Source organism: Aquila chrysaetos, assembly GCF_900496995.4.
Source record: "Aquila chrysaetos chrysaetos chromosome W unlocalized genomic scaffold, bAquChr1.4 W_unloc_2, whole genome shotgun sequence".
Lineage (NCBI taxonomy): Eukaryota > Metazoa > Chordata > Aves > Accipitriformes > Accipitridae > Aquila > Aquila chrysaetos.
The window spans coordinates 4,079,474-4,101,292 of NW_024470322.1; the positions used below are offsets into that span (position 1 = coordinate 4,079,474).

Here is a 21,819-nt window from a genome sequence, read left to right on the forward strand (position 1 = left end):
GATGGTAGCACATAGAGTTATTGTTAATCCTAACAACATATGAAAATTTTAATAAAAAAAGTTCTGCTTGTTGACTTTCTATTTCATTTGTTTGTACATGCTGGAAAGAAGAGAGTCAATAGTGGATTTTTTTTTTTTTTCTCAATTGAAAATTTATAGATCAGCTTTTTGCCTTCCTCCTCCCTCGCAAGTATAAACTTGGTTTATACTTTCCTTTTAAACTTGGGATGCCTGCATAGCCTTTTGTTAAATCTAGCAAACATAAAAACCATAATTAATACTAAAAACATATAGGTGTCCATTTGTTATTAAAATAAAAGGAGTGATGGTGTATATATAACCTCATGTAAAATGTCAGAAATTGCATAATATATTAACCTGTATAATGTCTTCTCCCCCCCACCCCCCCCAATTTCTTTAAGTCATTCCTTGGTGGTCTGAATTGGGTATTTATAGGAGTTGACGAAGCTCATCGTTTAAAAAATGATGATTCCCTTCTGTACAAGACTTTAATAGACTTTAAGTCTAATCATCGTCTTCTTATTACTGGAACCCCTCTGCAAAACTCCCTCAAAGAGCTTTGGTCTTTGCTGCACTTCATCATGCCAGAAAAGTAAGGAATGTGATTTTTTTTTTTTTTTTTGTCAAGTTTCTTACGGTGGAATATTGTAGTGATTGGAGAATCAATAGAGATAAAGAATTGCATTGTGAAATAGTTTAAATATTTAATATAAAATAGATGGACATATTTTTCATGCTGCTCTTGATAAATTGTTTTGGTAGTAGTTGTCACTTTTTCTGTTTTAGCAGTCCACAAAAAAGATGGATTGATGTATGGCTCAGAACCCTGAAAAGATGCTTCATCTTAATCTAAAAGGAAAATCACATGGATTTACTCTAGGGAAATAGAATGGGGCTGAGGATGTCTTCAAGATTGTACTACAGTGCCCGATATCCAGTAGTTCAGTCAGGCAGCCAATTTGCCCTTATGGTTTGCATAGAATAGGTTTACTGTATTGACATTATTCTATACTGACCTCTGTTTATATCTGGGATAAATAAGGGCATGTGCTCCTTTTAGATATCTTGTAAATGCAAAGCACTGTAGCTCCAATTACTTTTGGAGCTATGCATTGCATTGACTTCTTCAGAACCTTACAAGCAAAGCCACTAAGGTTGTTGTCTGGCACCAGACATTTGATCACAAAGTCCATTCTCTTAGTCTGTTAGTACATATCAGAGGATAACTACATTTCAGCTAGTCCATACAAGCTGCAAAAGGTATGTGAAGTGGTCTATTCTCTTGCACTTCCTCCAGCTATGCAACTATTTTTTCGTGCTGCTCTTGAGAAATATAATGGAATTTCTGCAACCGTCTGCCTGGGTTTCCATGCAGAAAAGTAAAATGTTGGGTTTTCACTGGAGAAATTAAAATTCAGTAGTTTGTTTTAAATTTTCATTCTGCAAAAGTTTGGAAATTTCCATTCTCCTATTTGCAGACAAAATATTTGGAATTTCTTGTGAGATGCAAATTCAGAAACTTATTAAATAAAACAGAAGGGAGTGGGGAAGAAGTCCATATGTGTGTGTGCACATGTGGTATATTTATGGTCTTTGTTTGTCTGTGTTCATGGTATGTCACTATTTTACCTTTGTTCTTATGTTGAAGGTTTTCTTCCTGGGAAGATTTCGAAGAGGAGCATGGCAAAGGGAGAGAGTTTGGTTATGCAAGTCTTCACAAAGAACTTGAACCATTTCTACTCAGAAGAGTTAAAAAAGATGTAGAAAAGTCTTTACCTGCTAAGGTTGAACAAATTTTGAGGATGGAAATGAGTGCGTTGCAGAAGCAATATTACAAGTAAGTAATGACACTTTTTAATTCCTGCTATTTTAATGATATATCTATATGAAAATTACTGAAGTGCAATAGTTCTCATAATGCAATTTGAACTGATATTTTGAGAGCTTACATCCTTCATATTTCCACAAATGGTTAGAAATTACTTCCATTGCACATTCTATATCATAGGTGGATTTTAACCAGGAATTATAAAGCCCTGAGTAAAGGTTCAAAAGGCAGTACCTCAGGCTTTTTGAACATCATGATGGAACTCAAGAAGTGTTGTAACCATTGCTACCTCATTAAACCACCGGATGATAATGAATTCTATAATAAACAGGAGGCCTTACAGGTAATACCTTTTTTTTTTTTTTTAATTTTTTAAAATTTTTTTTTAAAGTGTTTTTACATCTCTAATATGCACATGGTAATTTTATAGTGTTCTGGCAATTTATTAGTTCTTAGTAAAGTATATTAAGAAAGAACAAGTTCTCTATTAAATGTGCATCCTGGGTTTTACAGGTAAGTGAATTGATTATTTCTTTTTGTTTGTTTCTTAACTAGAACTGAATAATAGAGAGATCAATACTAAATAAAATATCCCTGGCTTGAATTATGATCAAAATAAAAAGGAAATAGTTCGAAATAGTCTGTGTATTTTCAGGCTAAATAAACTTAAGACCTATTTTAAACCCAGATTAAAATAAAGCAGTTAAACAAACAGGTAAATTGAATATAAATGCAAATGCATGTGACTGGCAGTGGTACACCAACAATCCATGTGATAGCAGAAAGTAATCTGCAGAATCTCTTTAAGCTTTTTTGTAATCAAACACTGTTCTCTGCATGCCTTCAAACAACCAAAGTGAAAGGAAATAAAAGTAATAAACATCCAAAGCTTAGTCTGGTTGTTTTGTTGTTATATATGAAAGCAATTATAGCATCACTACCAAAGATGATCTGTGATCGTGTTGTGGGTTTATAGTTTGGGTTTTTTGTAAAGGTTAACTAATCTTTGTACTAAAACTGTTGAGAACCACAGCAACAAATAAAAGGACTGTTATAATTGATGCAGTTTATAACAACATAAATGTTTCTAAAGATCAGGGTTTTTTTTCTGTAAGCTTTGAAGTTCATAATTTAAATACTTTCCCAAAACTACTAGATTGACATTATAAGCTGTCACTGCACAAGCTATTTTATATTATAAAGTGCTTATCAAAGCTAAAGGATGTTTCATTTGCAACTTGGCACACTCTAACTACTTAAATTTATAATTAAACTTATCAGAACTATTCAGCTCTTATTGCTAATAATTGCATATTTGTAACAATGATTTCCTTGGCTCATCTGAATAAGCTCTAATTGTTAGCTCTAATTATGAATGATACATCCTTCTCATTTCTGGCATAAAGAATAAAAGCACCTAACTCCAAATTTTTTATTCCCCAAAATTCTATCCTGAGCCTCTTCAGCTAAAGAGGCCTAATGTTTTCAACATTAAATTCGGCATGCACCTGAGTTTCTGTTCTAGTTGTTCCCACTGGAGCTGAGAAGGCTTAACATTGTAACCTAGCTAAAGCCTGTTGACCTCTACAAACAAGATTCCTCTCACTTTTATCTTGCCTGAGAAACTTGACTGATTAGGCATTGTTTAAAAATACTTAGATGATCAAGTAGCAATGCTTATTTTTGTTCAAAAGACAGAAAGTGAGGAGCAAGCGGTACTAAGGTAGTCAGGTAGTCTTGTCGTTGTTTATTTGGTAGAAAAGAACTTGAGTCTACACTGTAACTGCTCTAACTCATAGCACAGTATATTTACTTAATATTTTAATGAAATGTTAATATGCTGTTTTATGAGCCAGAGCTGAGAAATGCATTTATTTGAAAAACATGCTAGTCAGTACTCCTGTTGATTTCAGTTAGAATGCTTAATGCTTTTATAATGAGTTTTTACAAGATCAGGACTGACTAAATACTTATTAAACTTTCATGTTCAGTTAATGAATGTCTAACCATCTGCAGTGTATGTTAGTGTTGAGGTGAACTTATTTTGCAATACATGTTTTCTTGTCTTGTAGCATTTAATACGTAGCAGTGGGAAACTAATCCTTCTTGACAAGCTACTGATTCGTCTACGAGAACGTGGCAACAGAGTACTGATTTTCTCTCAGATGGTGAGGATGCTAGACATCCTAGCAGAGTATCTGAAGTATCGTCAGTTTCCCTTTCAGGTAAGAACTTTGCTGGTAGTAGTTAAGAAGCCTTGATCTTTACCTCTTTAAGAAAAGTGTCCTTTTTGTAGAAAGGTTTATGAAAGTTTAATTTTATGTACAGGAAAAGACTGGCAATTACTATATGCTAAATACTATTTTGAAATGAAACTGATTAATTAGAAAGATGAAATGTTATATTACTCTTATCCCCCCCCCCCAATTGTTTTGGCAATTGAGAATTCAAGTTGTTCCGATTAGAATATAGTAGGAGTTCCTTTTTAACTGTATTATTCAATCTCTTTAGAGACTTGATGGATCAATAAAAGGGGAATTGAGGAAACAAGCACTGGATCATTTTAATGCAGAAGGATCAGAGGTATGGTATTAGTGGGTGGTTGTTTTTTTCATCTACTCAGCTTTATTACAAATATTACACAATAACTGAAGATAGAATAAAGTGAGGGATGTATTATGTTGAAATTTCATTGCTATTGCCTAGACTATAAGGTTTACAACTCTTAACAAACAAACAAAAACCCCACAACAAAAACTAAAATCCCAAAAAGCAAACACAACCCCCCCCCAAAAAAAAAATAAGAGGAGGTTAAATAGGAAACACAGAATTTATGAAAATGGTGTTTAACTAATATAACTACATAGTTATAATTTTAGATTTTTGTCAGTGCTCTTTATCAAAGTAATTTTAAGTACTGTATAAAAACTGAAGAATTTAATTTATTTTGTTGTGTAGGACTTAATCTTTCAATTTTTACAGGAGCACTGAACTTTTACACAAGCTTTTGACATCGAAAACCTACTTAGGCAATGGGCAGAATTGAGTTCTGTATATCCTTGCATGAAAAACAACTATCTTTAACAGCTTTAAATCTGGCTTCTGTTATCTTCATTTTTTGCCTCTTATTTCCTTGCCCTGGAAGAAACTGAAAAACTAATTTCTAGCCATTGTTTGTGTACCACTTAAGATTCCTAGTTTATTTAGGTTTCCTACTATGGAAGCCATTCCATACCTTTTATAATCTTAGGTCTTTTGTCCTGCACTGACAGGGTTTTTCAGTAATAGAAGCATAGCATTTGTCAGTTGCTGCTGAGCTTATGTTTCTGCTATGGTTGAGGAGGAAGGACTTAATTTCATAACATAAACTTCAGATATTTGTTAAATACAGAAGTTAGTTCTGTTTTAAATTTCTAGTATAGACATCATTGTCTTTTTCTGGAATCCTTGTAGTTGTACTGTACAGTTTTTAAGATGAAGGGGGATCCAAACTTCACATGGTATTCAAGAATGGAGGCAAACTATGGAGTTGTGCAGCAATAAAATTGTTTCCTGTTTTATTCTCTATTTCTTTCCTAATAATCAATAAAACTTCATACTTTTTTTTTTTTTTGCTATTACTGAGCTAAGTTATTCATGGAAATATCTACGACAGCTCCAAGGACTCATTCCTGAGCAGTAATGGCTTGCTATTACCTTTCACTGTATTTAAAAATCAAATTTATTTCCTATTTCACTTTCTCTTTAATTTCATATGCTTTTTTATTGCCTGTCTCATAAGATCCTTCTGTAGTCCTTTGTAGTTGTCCCTGAATAACTCCATATCATCTGCAAACTTTGTCACCTCATTACTCATCTCATTTTCATATTGTTTATGAATATGTTGAAGAGCATTGACCCCAACAGAACACTTCAGTTTTCTTAACAAAAAAACAGAGGGACTTAGGCACACATGAGGCTTTAACAACAAGGGGGTTTGTATTTTTAGCCAGTGTTTTGCTTTTTTTTCCCCCCAAGTGGCTTTTGCTCATCTTCTAGGATGCTGCTTCCTTTAAACCACGGAGAAGTTGATAACTGTTCACAAGAGAAATTGATATCAGTTTGCTTTATACTTATACTGGGTCTGGCTGGGCTGGAGATAATTGTCTTCATAGCAGCTTGTATGGTGCTGTATTTTAGATTTGTCACAAAAACAATGCTAATAACACACCAGTGTTTGCACTGTTGCTGAACAGTGTTTGCATAGATGACCCGAAATAACCAAACTGATATTCCATGCCATATAACATCACGCTCAGCAATAAAAAGGGAGAGGAGGCGTTTTAGGGAGGTTAGCCATTTTTTGCTTGGGAAATGGCTGGGCATCAGTCCTACCCATGGGAGGTGGTGAGTGATTGCCTTTGCATCACTTGTTTTGTTTTCTATCTCTCTTCTTCCACTTCTCCTTTGCTTATTAAACAATTTTTATCTCAACCCCCAAGTTTCCTTGCTTTTAGTCTTCATTTCCTCTTCCCCTATCCCACTGGGGGTGGGGAGGAGAAGTGATGGAGTGGCTGCATGGTGCTTAGCTGCCTACTGGGGTTAACCCACAAGATAATGATTGAGAGAGTTTTAAACTAGAGTTGATGGGGGAAGGGGATACCAACAGGATTGCAGTAGGTAAGCCAAGGGTTGGCATGGCATCGCCTGAGGGTGGCAATGCTAGTGGGAACATTTACACTGCTCCAGGGAGCACGGAGGGCTCAGGAGTGTATCTGAAATGCTTGTACACCAATGCACGCAGTATCAGAAACAAATAGGATGAACTGGAAGCGTTGGTCAGTTCCTGGAGCTACGATATCATTGGTATTAGTGAGACTTGGTGAAATGAGTCCCATGACTGGAGTGCTGGGATGGAGGGTTACAGGCTGTTCAGGAGGGATAGTCAGGGCAGGCGAGATGGAGGTGTCACACTGAATGTAAGGGAGAGGTTTGATAGTACAGCGCTTACAGTTAGTGATGATGTGGTTGAGAGCCTCTGGGTGAGGATTAGGGGCATGGAAAACAAAGGAGATGATGTAGTGGGTGTCTACTACCGATCACCCAGCCAGGATGTAAGCGCTGATGGGTTATTCTATAGGCAATTAGGAGAAATCTCTGGATGGGTAGCCCTTGTCCTTATGGGAGATTTCAACTGCCCAGACATCACCTGGGAATATCATACTGCTGTGACGAGCAGGTCTTGGAAATTCCTGAAGTCTGTAGGAGATAACTTCTTGTCACAGGTACTCAGGGAGCCAACTAGGAAAGATGCCCTCCTAGACTTGCTATTTGTGAATAGAGAAGGAATCGTGGGGGATGTGTTGGTAGGTGGCTGTCTTGGCCACAGTGATCATGAAATGGTCGAGTTTAAAATTTTCAGCATAATGAGAAAACAGGACAGCAGAGTTGCTACCCTGGACTTCAGGAGAGCAAACTTTAAGCTATTCAGGGAGCTACTTAGCAGAGTGCCCTGGGAATCTGCTTTTGAGGGCTTAGGAGTCCACGAGTGCTGGTCAGTCTTTAAGAACCACCTTTTAGAAGCACAGGAGCAGGCAATTCCAGTGTGTCATCAGTCAAGCAAGCAGGGCAGAACACCAGCTCGGCTGAACAGGGAACTCCTCGTGGAACTCAGGCGGAAAGAGAAATTGTATGATCTCTGGAAGCGAGGTCAGGCTTCGCAGGAAGATTACAGAGCCGTGGTTCGTATATGCAGGGAAAAGACACGAAAGGCCAAAGCTCAACTAGAGCTGAAGCTGGCCAGTGTTGTGTCAGATAACAAGAAAGGCTTTTTTTAAGTATGTTAATAGCAAGAGGAGGTCTAAAGAAAACATTGGACCGATACTTGTTGAAGACGGTCATCTGACTAATAGGGATGAAGAAAAAGCAGAGGCATTCACTGCGTTTTTTGCCTCAGTCTTTAATAATACTCATAGACCTTGGGCTGCCCGATCCCCTGAGTCAGAGGACCACAAGTGTGGGAACAGTGACCTTCATTTGTGGACACTGAAATTGTAAGGGACCAGCTGTATCAGCTGAATGTTCACAAGTCCATGGGGCCTGATGGGATTCATCCCAGAGTACTGAAGGAGCTAGCAGATGTTATGGCAGGACCCCTCTCGATCATCTACCAAAGGTCTTGGGAGTCTGGGGAGGTCCCTGCTGACTGGAAGCTAGCCAACGTTATTCCAATCCACAAGAAGGGCGTGAGGGAAGACCCAGGGAACTACAGACCTGTTAGTCTAACCTCAGTACCTGGAAAAATGATGGAGAAGATCATACTGGGTACTATTGAAAGGCATTTAAAGAATAATGCAAGCCTCAGGCACAGTCAGCATGGGTTCACAAAGGGAAAGTGCTGTTTAACTAATTTGATCTCCTTCTATGATGAGGTCACCTGCTTAGTGGACGGAGGGAAGGCGGTGGATGTAGTTTTTCTGGATTTTAGTAATGCTTTTGATACTGACTGTGGTGGGTTGACCCTGGCTGGATGCCAGGTGACCACCAAAGCCGGTCTATCACTCCCCCTCCTCAGCTGGACAAGGGAGAGAAAATATAACAAAAGGTTCGTGGGTCGAGATAAGGACAGGGAGAGATCACTCAACCAATTACCGTCACGGGCAAAAGACTTGACTTGGGGAAAATTAACTTAATTTATTGCCAATCAAACCAGAGTAGGGTAATGAGAAATAAAACCAAATCTCAGAACACCTTCCCCCCACCCCTCCCTTCTTCCTGGACACAGCTTCACTCCCAAATTCTCTACCTACCCCCCCCAGCAGTGCAGGGAGATGGGTAATGGGGGTTAGAGTCAGTTCATCACACGTTCTCTCTGCTGCTCCTTCCTCCTCAGGGGCAGGACTCCTCACATTCTTCCCCTGCTCCAGCGTGGGGTCCCTCCCATGGGAGACAGTCCTCCACGAACTTCTCCAACGTGGGCCCTTCCCACGGGCTGCAGTTCTTCACGAACTGCTCCAGCATGGGTCCTTTCCACGGTGTGCAGTCCTTCAGGAGCACACTGCTCCAGTGTGGGTCCCCCACGGGGTCACAAGTCCTGCCAGAAAACCTGCTCCATGGGCTCCTCTCTCCACAGATCCGCAGGTCCTGCCAGGAGCCTGCTCCAGCGCGGGCTTCCCACGGGATCACAGCCTCCTTTGGGCATCCACCTGCTCTGGCGTGGGGTCCTCCAGGGTCTGCAGGTGGATATCTGCTCCACTGTGGACCTCCATGGACTGCAGGGGGACAGCCTGCCTCACCATGGTCTTCACCACGGGCTGCAGGGGAATCTCTGCTCTGGCACCTGGAGCACCTCCTCCCCCTCCTTCTTCACTGCCCTTGGTGTCTGCAGAGTTGTTTCTCTCACATATTCTCACTCCTCTCTCTGGCTGCAGCTTCTGTGCCACAGCAACTTTTTTCCCCTTCTTAAATATGTTATCACAGAGGCGCTACTGCTGTCGCTGATTGGCTCAGCCTTGGCCAGCAGCAGGTCCGTCTTGGAGCCGTCTGGCATTGGCTCTATCAGACATAGGGGAAGCTTCCAGCAGCTTCTCACAGAAGCCACCCCTGTACCCCCCAGCTACTAAAACCTTGCCACAGAAACCAAATACACTGTCCTTCACAGCATCCTTCTGGTCAAGTTGTACAACTGTGAGATGAGTGGGTTCACAGTGCGCTGGGTGAAGAACTGGCTGAAGGGCAGAGCTCAAAGGGTTGTAGCAATGGGGGCTACATCTGGCTGGTGACCGGTCACCAGCAGTGTTCCTCAGGGCTCAATTCTAGGGCCAGTTCTGTTTAATATATTTATCAACGATCTGGATGCAGGAATTGAATGGACCGTTAGCAAGTTTGCTGATGATACAAAACTGGGAGGTGCGTTGACTCTCTTGAGGGACAAGAGGCCTTGCAGAGGGAACTAGATAGAATGGAGCATCAGGCTATGATTAATGGGATGAAATTTAACAAGTCCAAATGCCAGATCCTGCACCTAGGATGGAGTACCACCGGGTACAAGTACAGATTGGGAGAGCAGTGGCTGGAGAAAGGGATCTGGGGGTGCTGGTTGACAGCAGGCTCAATATGAGTCAGAAGTATGCCCTGGCAGCCAAGAGGGCAAACTGCATTCTGGGGTGCATCAAACACAGTATAACCAGCCAGTCAAAAGAGGTGGTGATCCCGCTGTATTCAGCATTGGTGCGGCCTCACCTTGAGTACTATGTGCATTTCTGGGCCCCACAATTTAAGAAGGATGTTAGGGTCCTTGAATGTGTCCAGAGGAGGGCAACAAAGCTGGTGAAAGGGCTGGAAGGCATGTCCTATGAGGAGCGGCCAAGGACTCTGGGTTTGTCTAGTTTGGAGAAAAGGAGGCTGAGGGGTGACCTCATTGCTCTCTACAGCTTCCTGAGGAGGGGAAGTGGGGAGGGAGGTGCTGATCTCTTCTCCCTGATATCCAGTGATAGGACGCATGGGAATGGTTCAAAGCTGCACCAGGGAGGTTTAGACTGGACATTAGGAAACATTTCTTTGCCGAGAGGGTAGTCAAACACTGGAACAAGTTTCCTAGAGAGGTGGTCGATGCCCCATGCCTGTCAGTGTTTAAGAGGCCTTTGGACAATGCCCTTAATACCATGCTGTCGTGGTTTAACCCCAGCCAGCAACTAAGCACCACGCAGCCGCTCACTCACTCCCCCCCCACCCAGTGGGATGGGGGAGAAAATCGGGAAAAGAAGCAAAACCCACGGGTTGAGATAAGAACAGTTTAATAGAACAGAAAAGAAGAAACTAATAATGATAAGGATAACACTAATAAAATGACAACAGCAATAATGAAAGGATTGGAATGTACAAATGATGCGCAGTGCAATTGCTCACCAGCCGCCGACCGGCACCCAGCTAGTCCCCGAGCGGCGATTCCCTGCTCCCACTTCCCAGTTCCTATACTAGATGGGACGTCACATGGTATGGTATACCCTGTTGGCCACTTTGGGTCAGGTGCCCTGGCTGTGTCCTGTGCCAACTTCTTGTGCCCCTCCAGCTTTCTCGCTGGCTGGGCATGAGAAGCTGAAAAATCCTTGACATTAGTCTAAACACTACTTAGCAACAACTGAAAACATCAGTGTTATCAACATTCTTCACATACTGAACTCAAAACATAGCACCGTACCAGCTACTAGGAAGACAGTTAACTCTATCCCAGCTGAAACTAGGACACATGCTTTAACTTTTGGTCAGCCCTGAAGTGGTCAGGCAGTTGGACTAGATTGGTGTAGGTCCCTTCCAACTGAAATAGTCTAGTCTGTTCTATTCTAATAGCGATCTACTGGCTCTAGCCATGACAAGCACCTTATTGTATTACAAGTCTAGCATACGTTTATGATATACTTAAAGAAGTGTATGAGTTCATAGTCTGCTCCACAGAGCTTATAAAGAAGTATCATATCGTTTCCTTGAAGAATATTATGGCTAATATATATAAAGCTATTTCTTATTTTATAATTTCAGGACTTCTGCTTTTTGCTGTCTACCAGAGCTGGAGGATTAGGTATAAACTTGGCATCTGCTGACACTGTAGTTATATTTGATTCTGACTGGAATCCACAGAATGATCTGCAAGCGCAGGCTAGAGCTCATAGGATTGGACAGAAGAAACAGGTATGCCCACTTGTCTTTTAAGCTCCAAACCTGAAGGAGGGTTTCATATGGTAGCCATAAGCTGTCTGTCTGGGCAATTGCAGTCCTCATATATTTTGAGAATAACTAATACTTGCCAAGAATGTCTAGAAATGTTAATAATGTTAAATTGTCTTTTTAAAAAATATTTTTAAAATCTCCCTATACAGAGAGATTGCACGGCAGCCGTACTATATGGATGGTTAGGGAGAAGAGTTGTGGACTTGTCCCATGTTCGTTGGCATCATGTCATTCTAGAAAGTAATTGCTATACTTCAGGTTCATCCATTTTACTTAAAGATAAAAACTTCATAGTTCTTTTTGGGTTTCTTTCTTGCAGAAGACTTCAAGTAGTAATCAGATATAACACTTTTCCTTGTGGCCATGCTTGTGCCTAATCACAGAAGTTGAAAGAGGAGAGGTCTAAGAATTTCTTTCTTTTATTTTTTTTAAATAATTTATGTAGAGACTATGGTAATATGATTGACTGGTTTTGTATATGAAATACTAGTTCAATAAGATTTAGATTTGTAATCACGACTAACATATATCCCTGTTGTTGCTCAAGGGTTTTTTGTTAACTTCATCTGAATATTGTTTTCAGGTGTAATTTGTGAGCACGTAAATAAAGCCTTTTTTGTAATATGCATAGGTTAATATTTATCGGCTAGTCACAAAAGGATCAGTAGAAGAAGATATTCTTGAAAGAGCCAAGAAAAAGATGGTGCTAGATCACTTAGTAATTCAGAGAATGGACACTACAGGGAAAACCGTACTACATACAGGCTCTACCCCTTCCAGGTATATTTGTTTATTCTTTCATATTAACTTATGCTTAAGTATACCTGACTATTTGAGTAAAAATGCAAGTCATTTCACTTCGTTAATAAGAGGCAAAAAATACGTGGTAAGGAGTTATGTAAGTAAAGACTGCAAAGTATATTGTACATTTTTTTTTTTTTTTTACATATTAAATATAGCTTTTAAGTCAAAAGGAAGTTTGATTGACTCATGGTTATAGCAATTTGAAAAAATTCATTAAAATAAAGTGTTTATCTTAAACTTTCTGTATTTCAGCTCAACACCTTTTAATAAGGAAGAGTTATCAGCGATTTTGAAGTTCGGTGCTGAGGAACTTTTTAAAGAACCTGAAGGGGAAGAAGAGGAGCCTCAGGTAAACAGAACAGTGCATCTACACTTGATGGACAGAGAAACTAAAAATATGCATAAATTGTTTTGTTGTAAAGAGAAACTTCTGTTTCAGGAAATGGATATAGATGAAATCCTGAAGAGGGCTGAAACTCGAGAAAATGAGCCAGGCCCACTAACTGTAGGAGATGAGTTGCTTTCACAGTTCAAGGTATTGCTCTGTTCCCTCCCTCTTCCCTTAATTACACTTTCCTTTATAAATGCTACTTTTTCTTCTTCTTTTGTGCACCTATTCATCTTTTCTTCATTCTTATGAAACAGGCTCAACAGTAAGTCAACTCTTTGGCATAGAATGTCTTTTCACCTATACAGGGTAATTATTGCCAGTGCAAACATTTAAAAATACATAACGTATATTGCTAACAAAGTAAGAAAGATATTTACAAATACATTAGTCTTTGATCTAATTATTAAAATACTGGGGAGGGCTGTTTTTCATTTAATGCTTTATGCTGTTAAGCACCTGTGGTACTTTTGAAAACAGAGAATGAAGTTTGGATTTCTTAGTTGATGACTTTTAGAAATTCCTTTCAGCCCCCATGTAAACATGAATACCAGATATGCTTAACTGGATAACACTTAAAATATTAAGTGGGTCCAAATTGTGTGTGGTGGTTTGGGTTTGGGTTTTTTTGTGGATCTTTTTGTTGTTGTTGTTGAAGTTTAGTGTGTGGTGTGTTTTTGCTTGTTTTTTGTTTAAAGCAGGGCAGGACTTTTTTAGATCAGTAGAGTACTAAATCACTTTCCTGCTAATCATTCACTTGCAACATATTGTGATTTCTACAGTTTATTAATGTTTGGTTAGTTCTACATTATTATTATAGTTTCATATTAACTCAGGCATTCAGTTAGACTTGCTTTCTGCTTTGAAGGAAATTAAACAACAATCACAGCTATTGGGGAGGCATTTCATAGTGTTTCTATATTACTCAACTTGTAAAAGAAGAAAAAGATTCTCATCTTTATATTCAGCCATGTTGCATGGAGTGTGTGCGTTTCATATATGAAAATACTTTCATTAGAGAGTGCTTCATGAAGCATTTTATATGTGTACATTTTTGTGTATATATAAATAAATAAAATATGCCACTCTGAACTAAGTTTTTCTAAAATATTGATTACTGACTCTTTGTTTAAATAAAATCATGTTTAGTGGGCATGGTTGATGGTTGGACTCAATGATCTTGAAGGTCTTTTCCAACCTAAATGATTCTATGATTCTATGATTGATTTGGTGAAAATACTTATGTTCCAATAAATAAGGTGGCTAACTTTTCCAATATGGATGAAGATGACATTGAGTTGGAACCAGAACAAAATTTAAGAAACTGGGAAGAAATCATTCCAGAAGTCCAGCGGCGACGAATAGAAGAGGAGGAAAGACAAAAAGAGCTTGAAGAAATATATATGCTCCCAAGGATGAGAAACTGTGCAAAACAGGTATCTCTGGGTTTTGACCAACTAACTGATTTTTTTGTTGTTGTTTGTTTGTTTTTTCATTGCTGTTGTTTTGTCTTGTACTTTTGGGTTGGGTGGTTTTCACACGTGGCACACCCCCCCGTTCCCCCATTTTTGACAGGCTAGATAACACATTAATAAAATGTTTTAGTCACGTAGGTTTGAACTACTTAATCTGAAATTCCAGATCAGCTTTAATGGAAGTGAAGGGAAACGCAGTAGGAGCAGAAGATATTCTGGATCTGATAGTGACTCCATCTCAGAAAGAAAACGACCAAAAAAACGTGGACGACCACGAACTATTCCTCGAGAAAATATTAAAGGATTTAGCGATGCAGAGATTAGGCGGTAAGATGTGGGGGGACATGTATGTTTAAAGGGACAAAACATATTTTTTTATCGTTTCAGAGTTTGAAAATACGGAAAACAGTCTATTTTTCCTGAATTTAGTTGAAAATTTTATTCTAGGCATTATAGGCTTTACTCTGTGTAGTTTGGGGTGCTGACATAAGGAACTCTTATGTCCAGAATTTGAACCTATTTTGGCGAGGGATAACATTGGGTTCGAAAAATGTTCGCAATTGTTTTACAATCTTTTAATATGTATTATTCTTCCTGCATCCCCTGAAGACAGTGATTTCAAAAACCAGTTTCTAAAATCGGTGAGCTCTTTTTTTAACTCCACAAACAAAATATTCTACTTCCCATCATTTAACCTAAAAACTGTAGTTGAAGAAATGATACGCACATTTTTGTGAAAATACCTACAAAAGGTTCAGTGAGTTTTGTTTTAAATTTCTTGCCATTGTAATTGAATTAATGTTATATGGTGCTTTTTAAAACTAAAAAAAAAAAAATTAAATAAATACAAAATCCATTTTGATAAGTTGTGGTTTAACCTCAGTAGGCAGCTAAGCACCACACAGCTGCTCGCTCACTTTCCCCAGAGGGATTGGGGAGAGAATCAGAAGGGTAAAAATGTGAAAACTCGTGGGTTGAGATAAAGACAGTTTAATAGGGAAAGCAAAAGCCACACGCAAGCAAAGCAAAACAAGGAACTCATTCACTACTTCCCATTAGCAGGCGGGTGTTCAGCCGTTTCCCGGAAAGCAGGGCTTCATCGTGCATAAAACTTACTTGGGAAGACAGATGCCATAACACTGAACGACCCCCTCCCTCCTTCTTCCCCACAGTTTTTATTGCTGAGCGTGATGTCATATAGTCTGGAATACCCCGTTGGTCAGTTGGGGTCAGCTGTCCCGGCTGTGTCCCCTCCCAACTTCTTGTGCACCCCCAGCCTATTCACTGAGGGGGGCAGTGTGAGAAGCAGAAAAGGCCTTGACTCTGTATAAGCACTGCTCAGCAGTAACTAAAACATCCCTGTGTTATTAACACTGTTTTGGTCACAAATCCAAAACATACTAGCAGGTATGGTGCTCTGAAGAAAATTAACTTTATCTCAGAGAAAACCAGTACATAAGTGAATCTGTACAGCTGGTCCTATCAATACTTGGTGCTAAAAAAACTTTGGTAGAAGGACGATAAATTGTTTTGTGAAATGCTACTTTGCTTCTGTAATTTAAGTATTCATGTTTCTCTAAAATACTGTAAAGCTTATAAAATATTTTTGATTATATAAATAACCTTAAAGAGCCTTGTTTCCTTTTCATTTCATCTAACACATAATGGTTTGCTGCTTTTGTCAGGGGTATTCTTGTGCTTGCATTCCTTTATCTTTCATATTATGTTTTCCTAAGTCTTAAAAATCACCTTAAAATTGTAGCTAGCTCCTCTTTATTATGAGAGGCCTAACATAATGTCTGAATTCTCCATTTACTATAAATCCACATTTGATTTTTATGATTAGACACATCACATTGCTGAATCCTTTGTCTTGTGAAACTAATTAGTAAAGTAATTTTTTGAAATAAATTGTATCTTCTGTTGTTTTATTTACATCAGTTATTAAACCAAATAGAACTCTGGCTTTATATGTGGGTTATCTTGAAATATTAAGCTGTCCTAGTCTCTCTAGTTCTTATTTTCTTTGCATCCACATAGCCTTGTACTAAGACTTTACAAATACATTTTTAAAACCAGTGTAGTTAAGCATACATTTTTTAACTGCAAAATTTTCTGTTACTAGGTTTATCAAGAGTTACAAGAAATTTGGTGGCCCACTTGAAAGGTAAACTTATTTGATTATATTGGTATAGCAACTTGGAACTTTGTTTTCATTAAAATTAGAACAATACACCGAGAAATCTTAGGTTGAAGAGAAAATAGTGTGCCTAATCTTTTGCCTTGACTATAACATGAATTTAAATTAATGGTTTTTTCCTTTCTTCATATATGGTATGTATGTAGACGGCCAGTTTGACAAATCTTTAAATTTTGCAAGACTGCTTGTTTTTCTTTATATTTTACCTACTGTCTTGTTTAATCTGCATTAGTGACAATCGTTCAGTTTTCTTGTTTGATAGAGTGGATAAAGCCATCGGCTTTCAACAGACTAACTGCCAGTTTTGCATTTTTCTCATTGTCAGTTCTTATTTTAAGCTTTCTGTATTACTCTGTATTTTGAGAATAATTTCCCACCTTAATTTTCTTTAATAGTATTTATAGTCTATATGATCTTATTATATATATTAGATCCTTTGCTATTTAAAAGAATGTGTAGTAATTTAACTCAAAACTGTATAGTTAGGGTCCTTTATAGTTCCTGTTGTATTGTCCTCTATGTGAAACACCCTTTTTTATAGTTTCTGTATTCTTTTCTATAGCTGCTTTTAACTGCATGGATCAAAATTGTACACAGCATAGCAAGTGTGGGTGAATGATAACTTACATGATCACTTCTCTAGTTTCAAAATCTGAAGGAGTCATTCATAATACTAAAGTTTGAGAGCTGTAAAAACATATTTGTTTTCTTACAGGTTAGATGCTATAGCTAGAGATGCTGAACTAGTTGATAAATCTGAGACGGACCTTAGACGTCTGGGAGAACTTGTACATAATGGATGCATTAAGGCTTTAAAAGACAATTCCTTTGGACAAGAAAGAGCAGGTAAAGTGTGTTTGGGGATGGGGGAGAGGAATAAAAAGTGTCAAGACATCTGAAAAATTCTTGCACTCTGATTATAACAAAATAATTGTGTTAGGGGAAAACATTAACAAAATGTTAGCATGCTAGGTGATTTAGAAAAAAGGATTATAGTAAGAAGACTTTTTGGGTTTGGTTTTTTTCCCCCTTTCCCTGAGTGAGTTGTCGTAGTAGAATGCAGCATGTTTTTGCTTTACCATGAACTTTAAAATTAATCTGCTATTATTATCTGGAAGACCTTGAGATTCTGGAGTTTAATTAAAGCGTTTGGTTAAGAAAAAGTAATTTGCTATAATTGAATGTCTGCTGCTATAGCATCAAACTTTCTTTTTTCTTTATGTTTGTCTATAAGATACACATAAAGGCTAAATATTTTAATAATTTGGTCCTTTATTTTAAGGAGGTAGACTCGGGAAAGTTAAAGGCCCAACATTCCGAATATCAGGAGTGCAAGTGAATGCAAAGCTAGTCATCTCTCATGAAGAAGAGTTGGCACCATTGCACAAATCCATTCCTTCAGATCCAGAAGAAAGGAAAAGGTATTTTTTTTGTTTTCCTAAAGGAAGCCATAATGTAGAAAGTTATTCAAGGCTTTTATGCATATATTTAAGCAATCCAGACTCTTAAGCACACTGGGACACCAGTGTCGCTCCATTCCCTCTAAGAACTGGCAGCAGAAATCTGCTCCACATCCTTACTTTATTCTTTCTTCCCTCTCCTTAGAAGTCAGTATTTGCTTTGGCTTCTGAACTGTATTCATTGGGGACTGGGTTCAGTTACTCTTAATTATTCTAGACTAGAAATTAGGCTTGTTAAGGAGCTGCTTTGTGTCACCTCTACCTGAGAGAAAGCAATATTTGTCAAAGTGGAGCAGATGGTAATTGTTGGTAGTTGTTTAGCCCTCTGAACTTTTTAGCTTGCTAACTTGTGTATCGTAGTCCCTAGACTATCTGCTTATTCATTTAGCAGTTACACTTGAGTAATATTTTAAGATTATCTTAATGGTTAGCCAGTTCTGACTCAATCCATGGCCACAGATAGATGTCTGTTGTTCTTTATATCTTAATCCTGATCTGCTTTAAAACATGTTTCAGTACTGATTTCAATAAATATTTTCTAGAAATTGTAAGAAAACCTGATAGATATCTGGATTACTTACCTAAATATACCAGGATCTTAGTGATGTGTGGCATGTTCCCCTCTCCCTTGCTAAGTTTGAGAAGATTGCTTATTTATGTTTCTAATTTATTTCTACTAGATATGTCATCCCATGCCACACCAAGGCAGCTCATTTTGATATAGATTGGGGTAAGGAAGATGATTCCAATCTGCTAATAGGTATCTATGAATATGGCTATGGCAGCTGGGAAATGATAAAAATGGATCCTGATCTGAGTTTGACACAGAAGGTATGTCATCTACAAAATTCATCAAGGACTTTTTTGTTTAGGTAATTGTCCTGGTTTTGACTGGGATAGAGTTAATTGTCTTCCTAGTAGCTGGTATAGTGCTATGTTTTTGAGTTAGGTATGAGAAGAATGTTGATAACACTGATGTTTTCAGTTGTTGCTAAGTAATGTTTAGTCTAAAGTCAAGGATTTTTCAGCTTCTGATGCCCAGCCAGCAAGAAGGCTGGAGGGGCACAAGAAGTTGGGAGGGGACACAGCCAGGGCAGCTGACCCAAACTGGCCAAAGGGGTATTTCATACCATGTGACATCATGTCTAGTATATAAACTGGGGGAAGTGGGGGTGGGGGGTATTGCCGCTCGGGAACTAACTGGGCATTGGTCGGTGGGTGGTGAGCAATTGCATTGTGCATCACTTGTATATTCCAATTCTTTTATTATTATTATTGTCATTTTATTAGTGCTATCATTATCATTATTAGTTTCTTCTTTTCTGTTCTATTAAACTGTTCTTATCTCAACCCACAAGTTTTACTTTTTTTCCCTGATTCTCTCCTCCATCCCACTGGGTAGGGGGGAAGTGAGTGAGTGTCTGTGTGGTGCTTAGTTGCTGGCTGGGGTTAAACCACGACAGTAATAATGCTAATAACAGTTACTAAAAGAGCCTATTTTATGATAACTGAAATTGCACAGAAGCTAGGTCAGTTGTACTCCTTTGTATCCTTCTGGTAAATTATTAGATTTCAAGACTTTTTGTATTCAGTTGAAGTATACCTTCTTAGAGTCTGTTATCTTTCTGTATTTCTATGTATTTGGATCTCTGTCACTTGAATTCATTCTCTTCCATCTTTTGCTTCCCTAATTTAAATGCTCTAGTTGTGTTAATTTTATTCTTGATCTTTTGGAGGGAAGGTTGTTTTGGGGTTTTGGTTTGGTTTTCCTGTCCCTGGTTTCTTTGCTTGAAACTGTCTTTCATTCGCAACATGAGAATAGCTATACTCATCAGATTAAAAGTAGTGCAATGGCTGCTTAGAAATAGTGAGAAACATTTAGGGAAAGACTGGAGTGAAGCAAACTCAATTGACATTGCCAACAACCTGTAGCTTTGGGATTTGAGGAGCCAGGGTTGTATACAAATCTGTTTAATGATATCCTGTCCCTGCCTTCCATTAATTTGCTTGTTTTATGAAACCACTCATTTATATTTTTGGCTTCTGAAATATCCTGTGGTAATGAGTTAATGCATTTAGAAGCACAAAGCAGAACTAGGAGATCTGTGGATGACAGTGGTACAGGAGCTCTGAATTTTTTAGATAAACTATGAGAGTGGAAACAGAAATCTGAGGCTAATTTCTTGAGTTTACTGTAAACTTTGTGAGACCATTTCCAAGACTATATTAGTTGTGTGTTTGGGGAAAAATAAAACATTTAAGAAATTCTCCATTCCTTGAAGCATGCTGGCATATTGGTCAGGTATAGTTGGAGTAGATTTTTTTTTTTACCTTTTTTTTTTTTTTTTAATTCAGCTTTTTCTGTTCCCACTGCTCCAGACTAGCAGCTTCCTAATTTGATAATGTGTACTCGTAGTTGATACTACCATTGCTCTCCTCAGATTTTACCTGATGATCCAGATAAGAAACCCCAGGCCAAGCAGTTACAGACCCGTGCAGATTACCTCATTAAATTACTGAATAAAGACCTTGCAAGAAAAGAAGCGCAAAGACTTACTGGTGCGGTAAGTAAAACTTGATATTCAGTAGCGAGATAACATAATATGCTTACGGGCATGTCAGCAGATACTTGTTTTATTCTTAGTTCCACTCTGCTTTGCTTTGTGTAATTTTTCTCTGTATTGCTAATCATATTATATGGGACTAACTCAAGGAATGAATTGCAAGTTTAATATTGTTTTATTCTCTTATTTGTATATATTCTCTACTGTTGCATTAGGCTTGGTCTCCAGTCCTGAGAAAAGTGGTGGTCATTAGTGGCAATAAATAAAATGAATGCTTTCTTTAACATAAAAAACAAATCTTTTTCTGCAACTGTGGTGCAAAGATGCTTGTCAGTTGACATAATAAAGGTACTAATTTGCATTCAGGGCAATTCAAAGAGGAGGAAAACAAGAACTAAGAAGAATAGAGCAACAAAGGCTGCAAAAATTAAAGAAGAAATAAAAAGTGACTCCTCATCACCACCCTCAGAAAAATCTGATGAAGATGATGAGGATAATGAGGTAAACATCATTCATATGGTAAAGATGGCTATTCAGTTGTTTCTAATAGTAACACTTTCTATTTGATCTTCTGTTTGACTTAAAATTGAAGCACTTGAATGGCATCCTCCTTCTGTGGCAATTAATATTGCATCAATATAATCGCATGGAAGATTATATCTATTTTAATTTAATGATAAGCCCGTAGCTCAGACATGATTAGTTTTCCAAATTATATTATCATAAAATAATGTTGTCACCCAATTACAAGTCACATTGTGAAATTTCAATGTTCTTTAAAGAATTGAGCATTGTATCTGCTAGAAATGCAATTTTAATGTAACATCTGAATATAAAACTAATGTTTCTGACTAATCCATTATTACTACTGATAATGATTCTTCAGGTAGCAACTTTTGTTCAGGCTCAGGAAAAAAAAATCAAGCTTGATTAGAAAGAACAGCATGAATAAATGATGTTTTGAGACATGCAAGTGAATGCTTCTGTGTATGTCAGGGCTTACATTATTCTAATAGACTACTCAACTTTGTTATGTTTTTATTACTTCTGATGTATCCCTTTAGGCCTCTGCTTTTGTTGGATCATTTATTTAAATTTATCACACATCAGAAACCACTAGGGGGGAAACAGATGAAGTTTAGGGGCTATGTTGCACCTAATTTTGAAAGAACACCAGATTCTTCAGAACACCTCTGGAAAAGAAAAAGTTGGAACTCTGTTCCCTTCTCCTGTGACTGTGAATGTTTAATTTGTGGTCAGTAAAAAGTTACTGGAACAAAGCTAACCAGAATAGAGGTCTTTTATCATCACCATGCCCTGAAAAATCAGTTCAGTCTTGTGATGCCTCCTTCCTTATTGTTTTTAGCTCTTTGC

At 38.0% G+C, this 21,819-nt stretch overlaps 1 protein-coding gene across 6 annotated transcripts in view; it reads left to right on the plus strand.

Annotated features, from left to right (window-relative positions):
• Window positions 1-21,819, plus strand: part of LOC121232942 (chromodomain-helicase-DNA-binding protein 1) — an 84,160-nt gene that overhangs the window by 47,653 nt on the left and 14,688 nt on the right. For 5 of the 6 annotated variants that reach the window (XM_041121452.1, XM_041121451.1, XM_041121447.1 and 2 more), the window contains 17 exons: window positions 423-613; window positions 1,670-1,858; window positions 2,030-2,192; window positions 3,922-4,074; window positions 4,361-4,432; window positions 11,366-11,515; window positions 12,186-12,334; window positions 12,611-12,707; window positions 12,798-12,893; window positions 14,006-14,182; window positions 14,388-14,548; window positions 16,347-16,388; window positions 17,137-17,267; window positions 17,704-17,842; window positions 18,562-18,712; window positions 20,323-20,445; window positions 20,812-20,946. In XM_041121452.1, the coding sequence (XP_040977386.1) occupies window positions 423-613; window positions 1,670-1,858; window positions 2,030-2,192; window positions 3,922-4,074; window positions 4,361-4,432; window positions 11,366-11,515; window positions 12,186-12,334; window positions 12,611-12,707; window positions 12,798-12,893; window positions 14,006-14,182; window positions 14,388-14,548; window positions 16,347-16,388; window positions 17,137-17,267; window positions 17,704-17,842; window positions 18,562-18,712; window positions 20,323-20,445; window positions 20,812-20,946 (2,319 nt within the window). The remainder of the gene's footprint in view (window positions 1-422; window positions 614-1,669; window positions 1,859-2,029; window positions 2,193-3,921; window positions 4,075-4,360; window positions 4,433-11,365; window positions 11,516-12,185; window positions 12,335-12,610; window positions 12,708-12,797; window positions 12,894-14,005; window positions 14,183-14,387; window positions 14,549-16,346; window positions 16,389-17,136; window positions 17,268-17,703; window positions 17,843-18,561; window positions 18,713-20,322; window positions 20,446-20,811; window positions 20,947-21,819) is intronic. The other variant, XM_041121449.1, reaches the window with a different exon arrangement.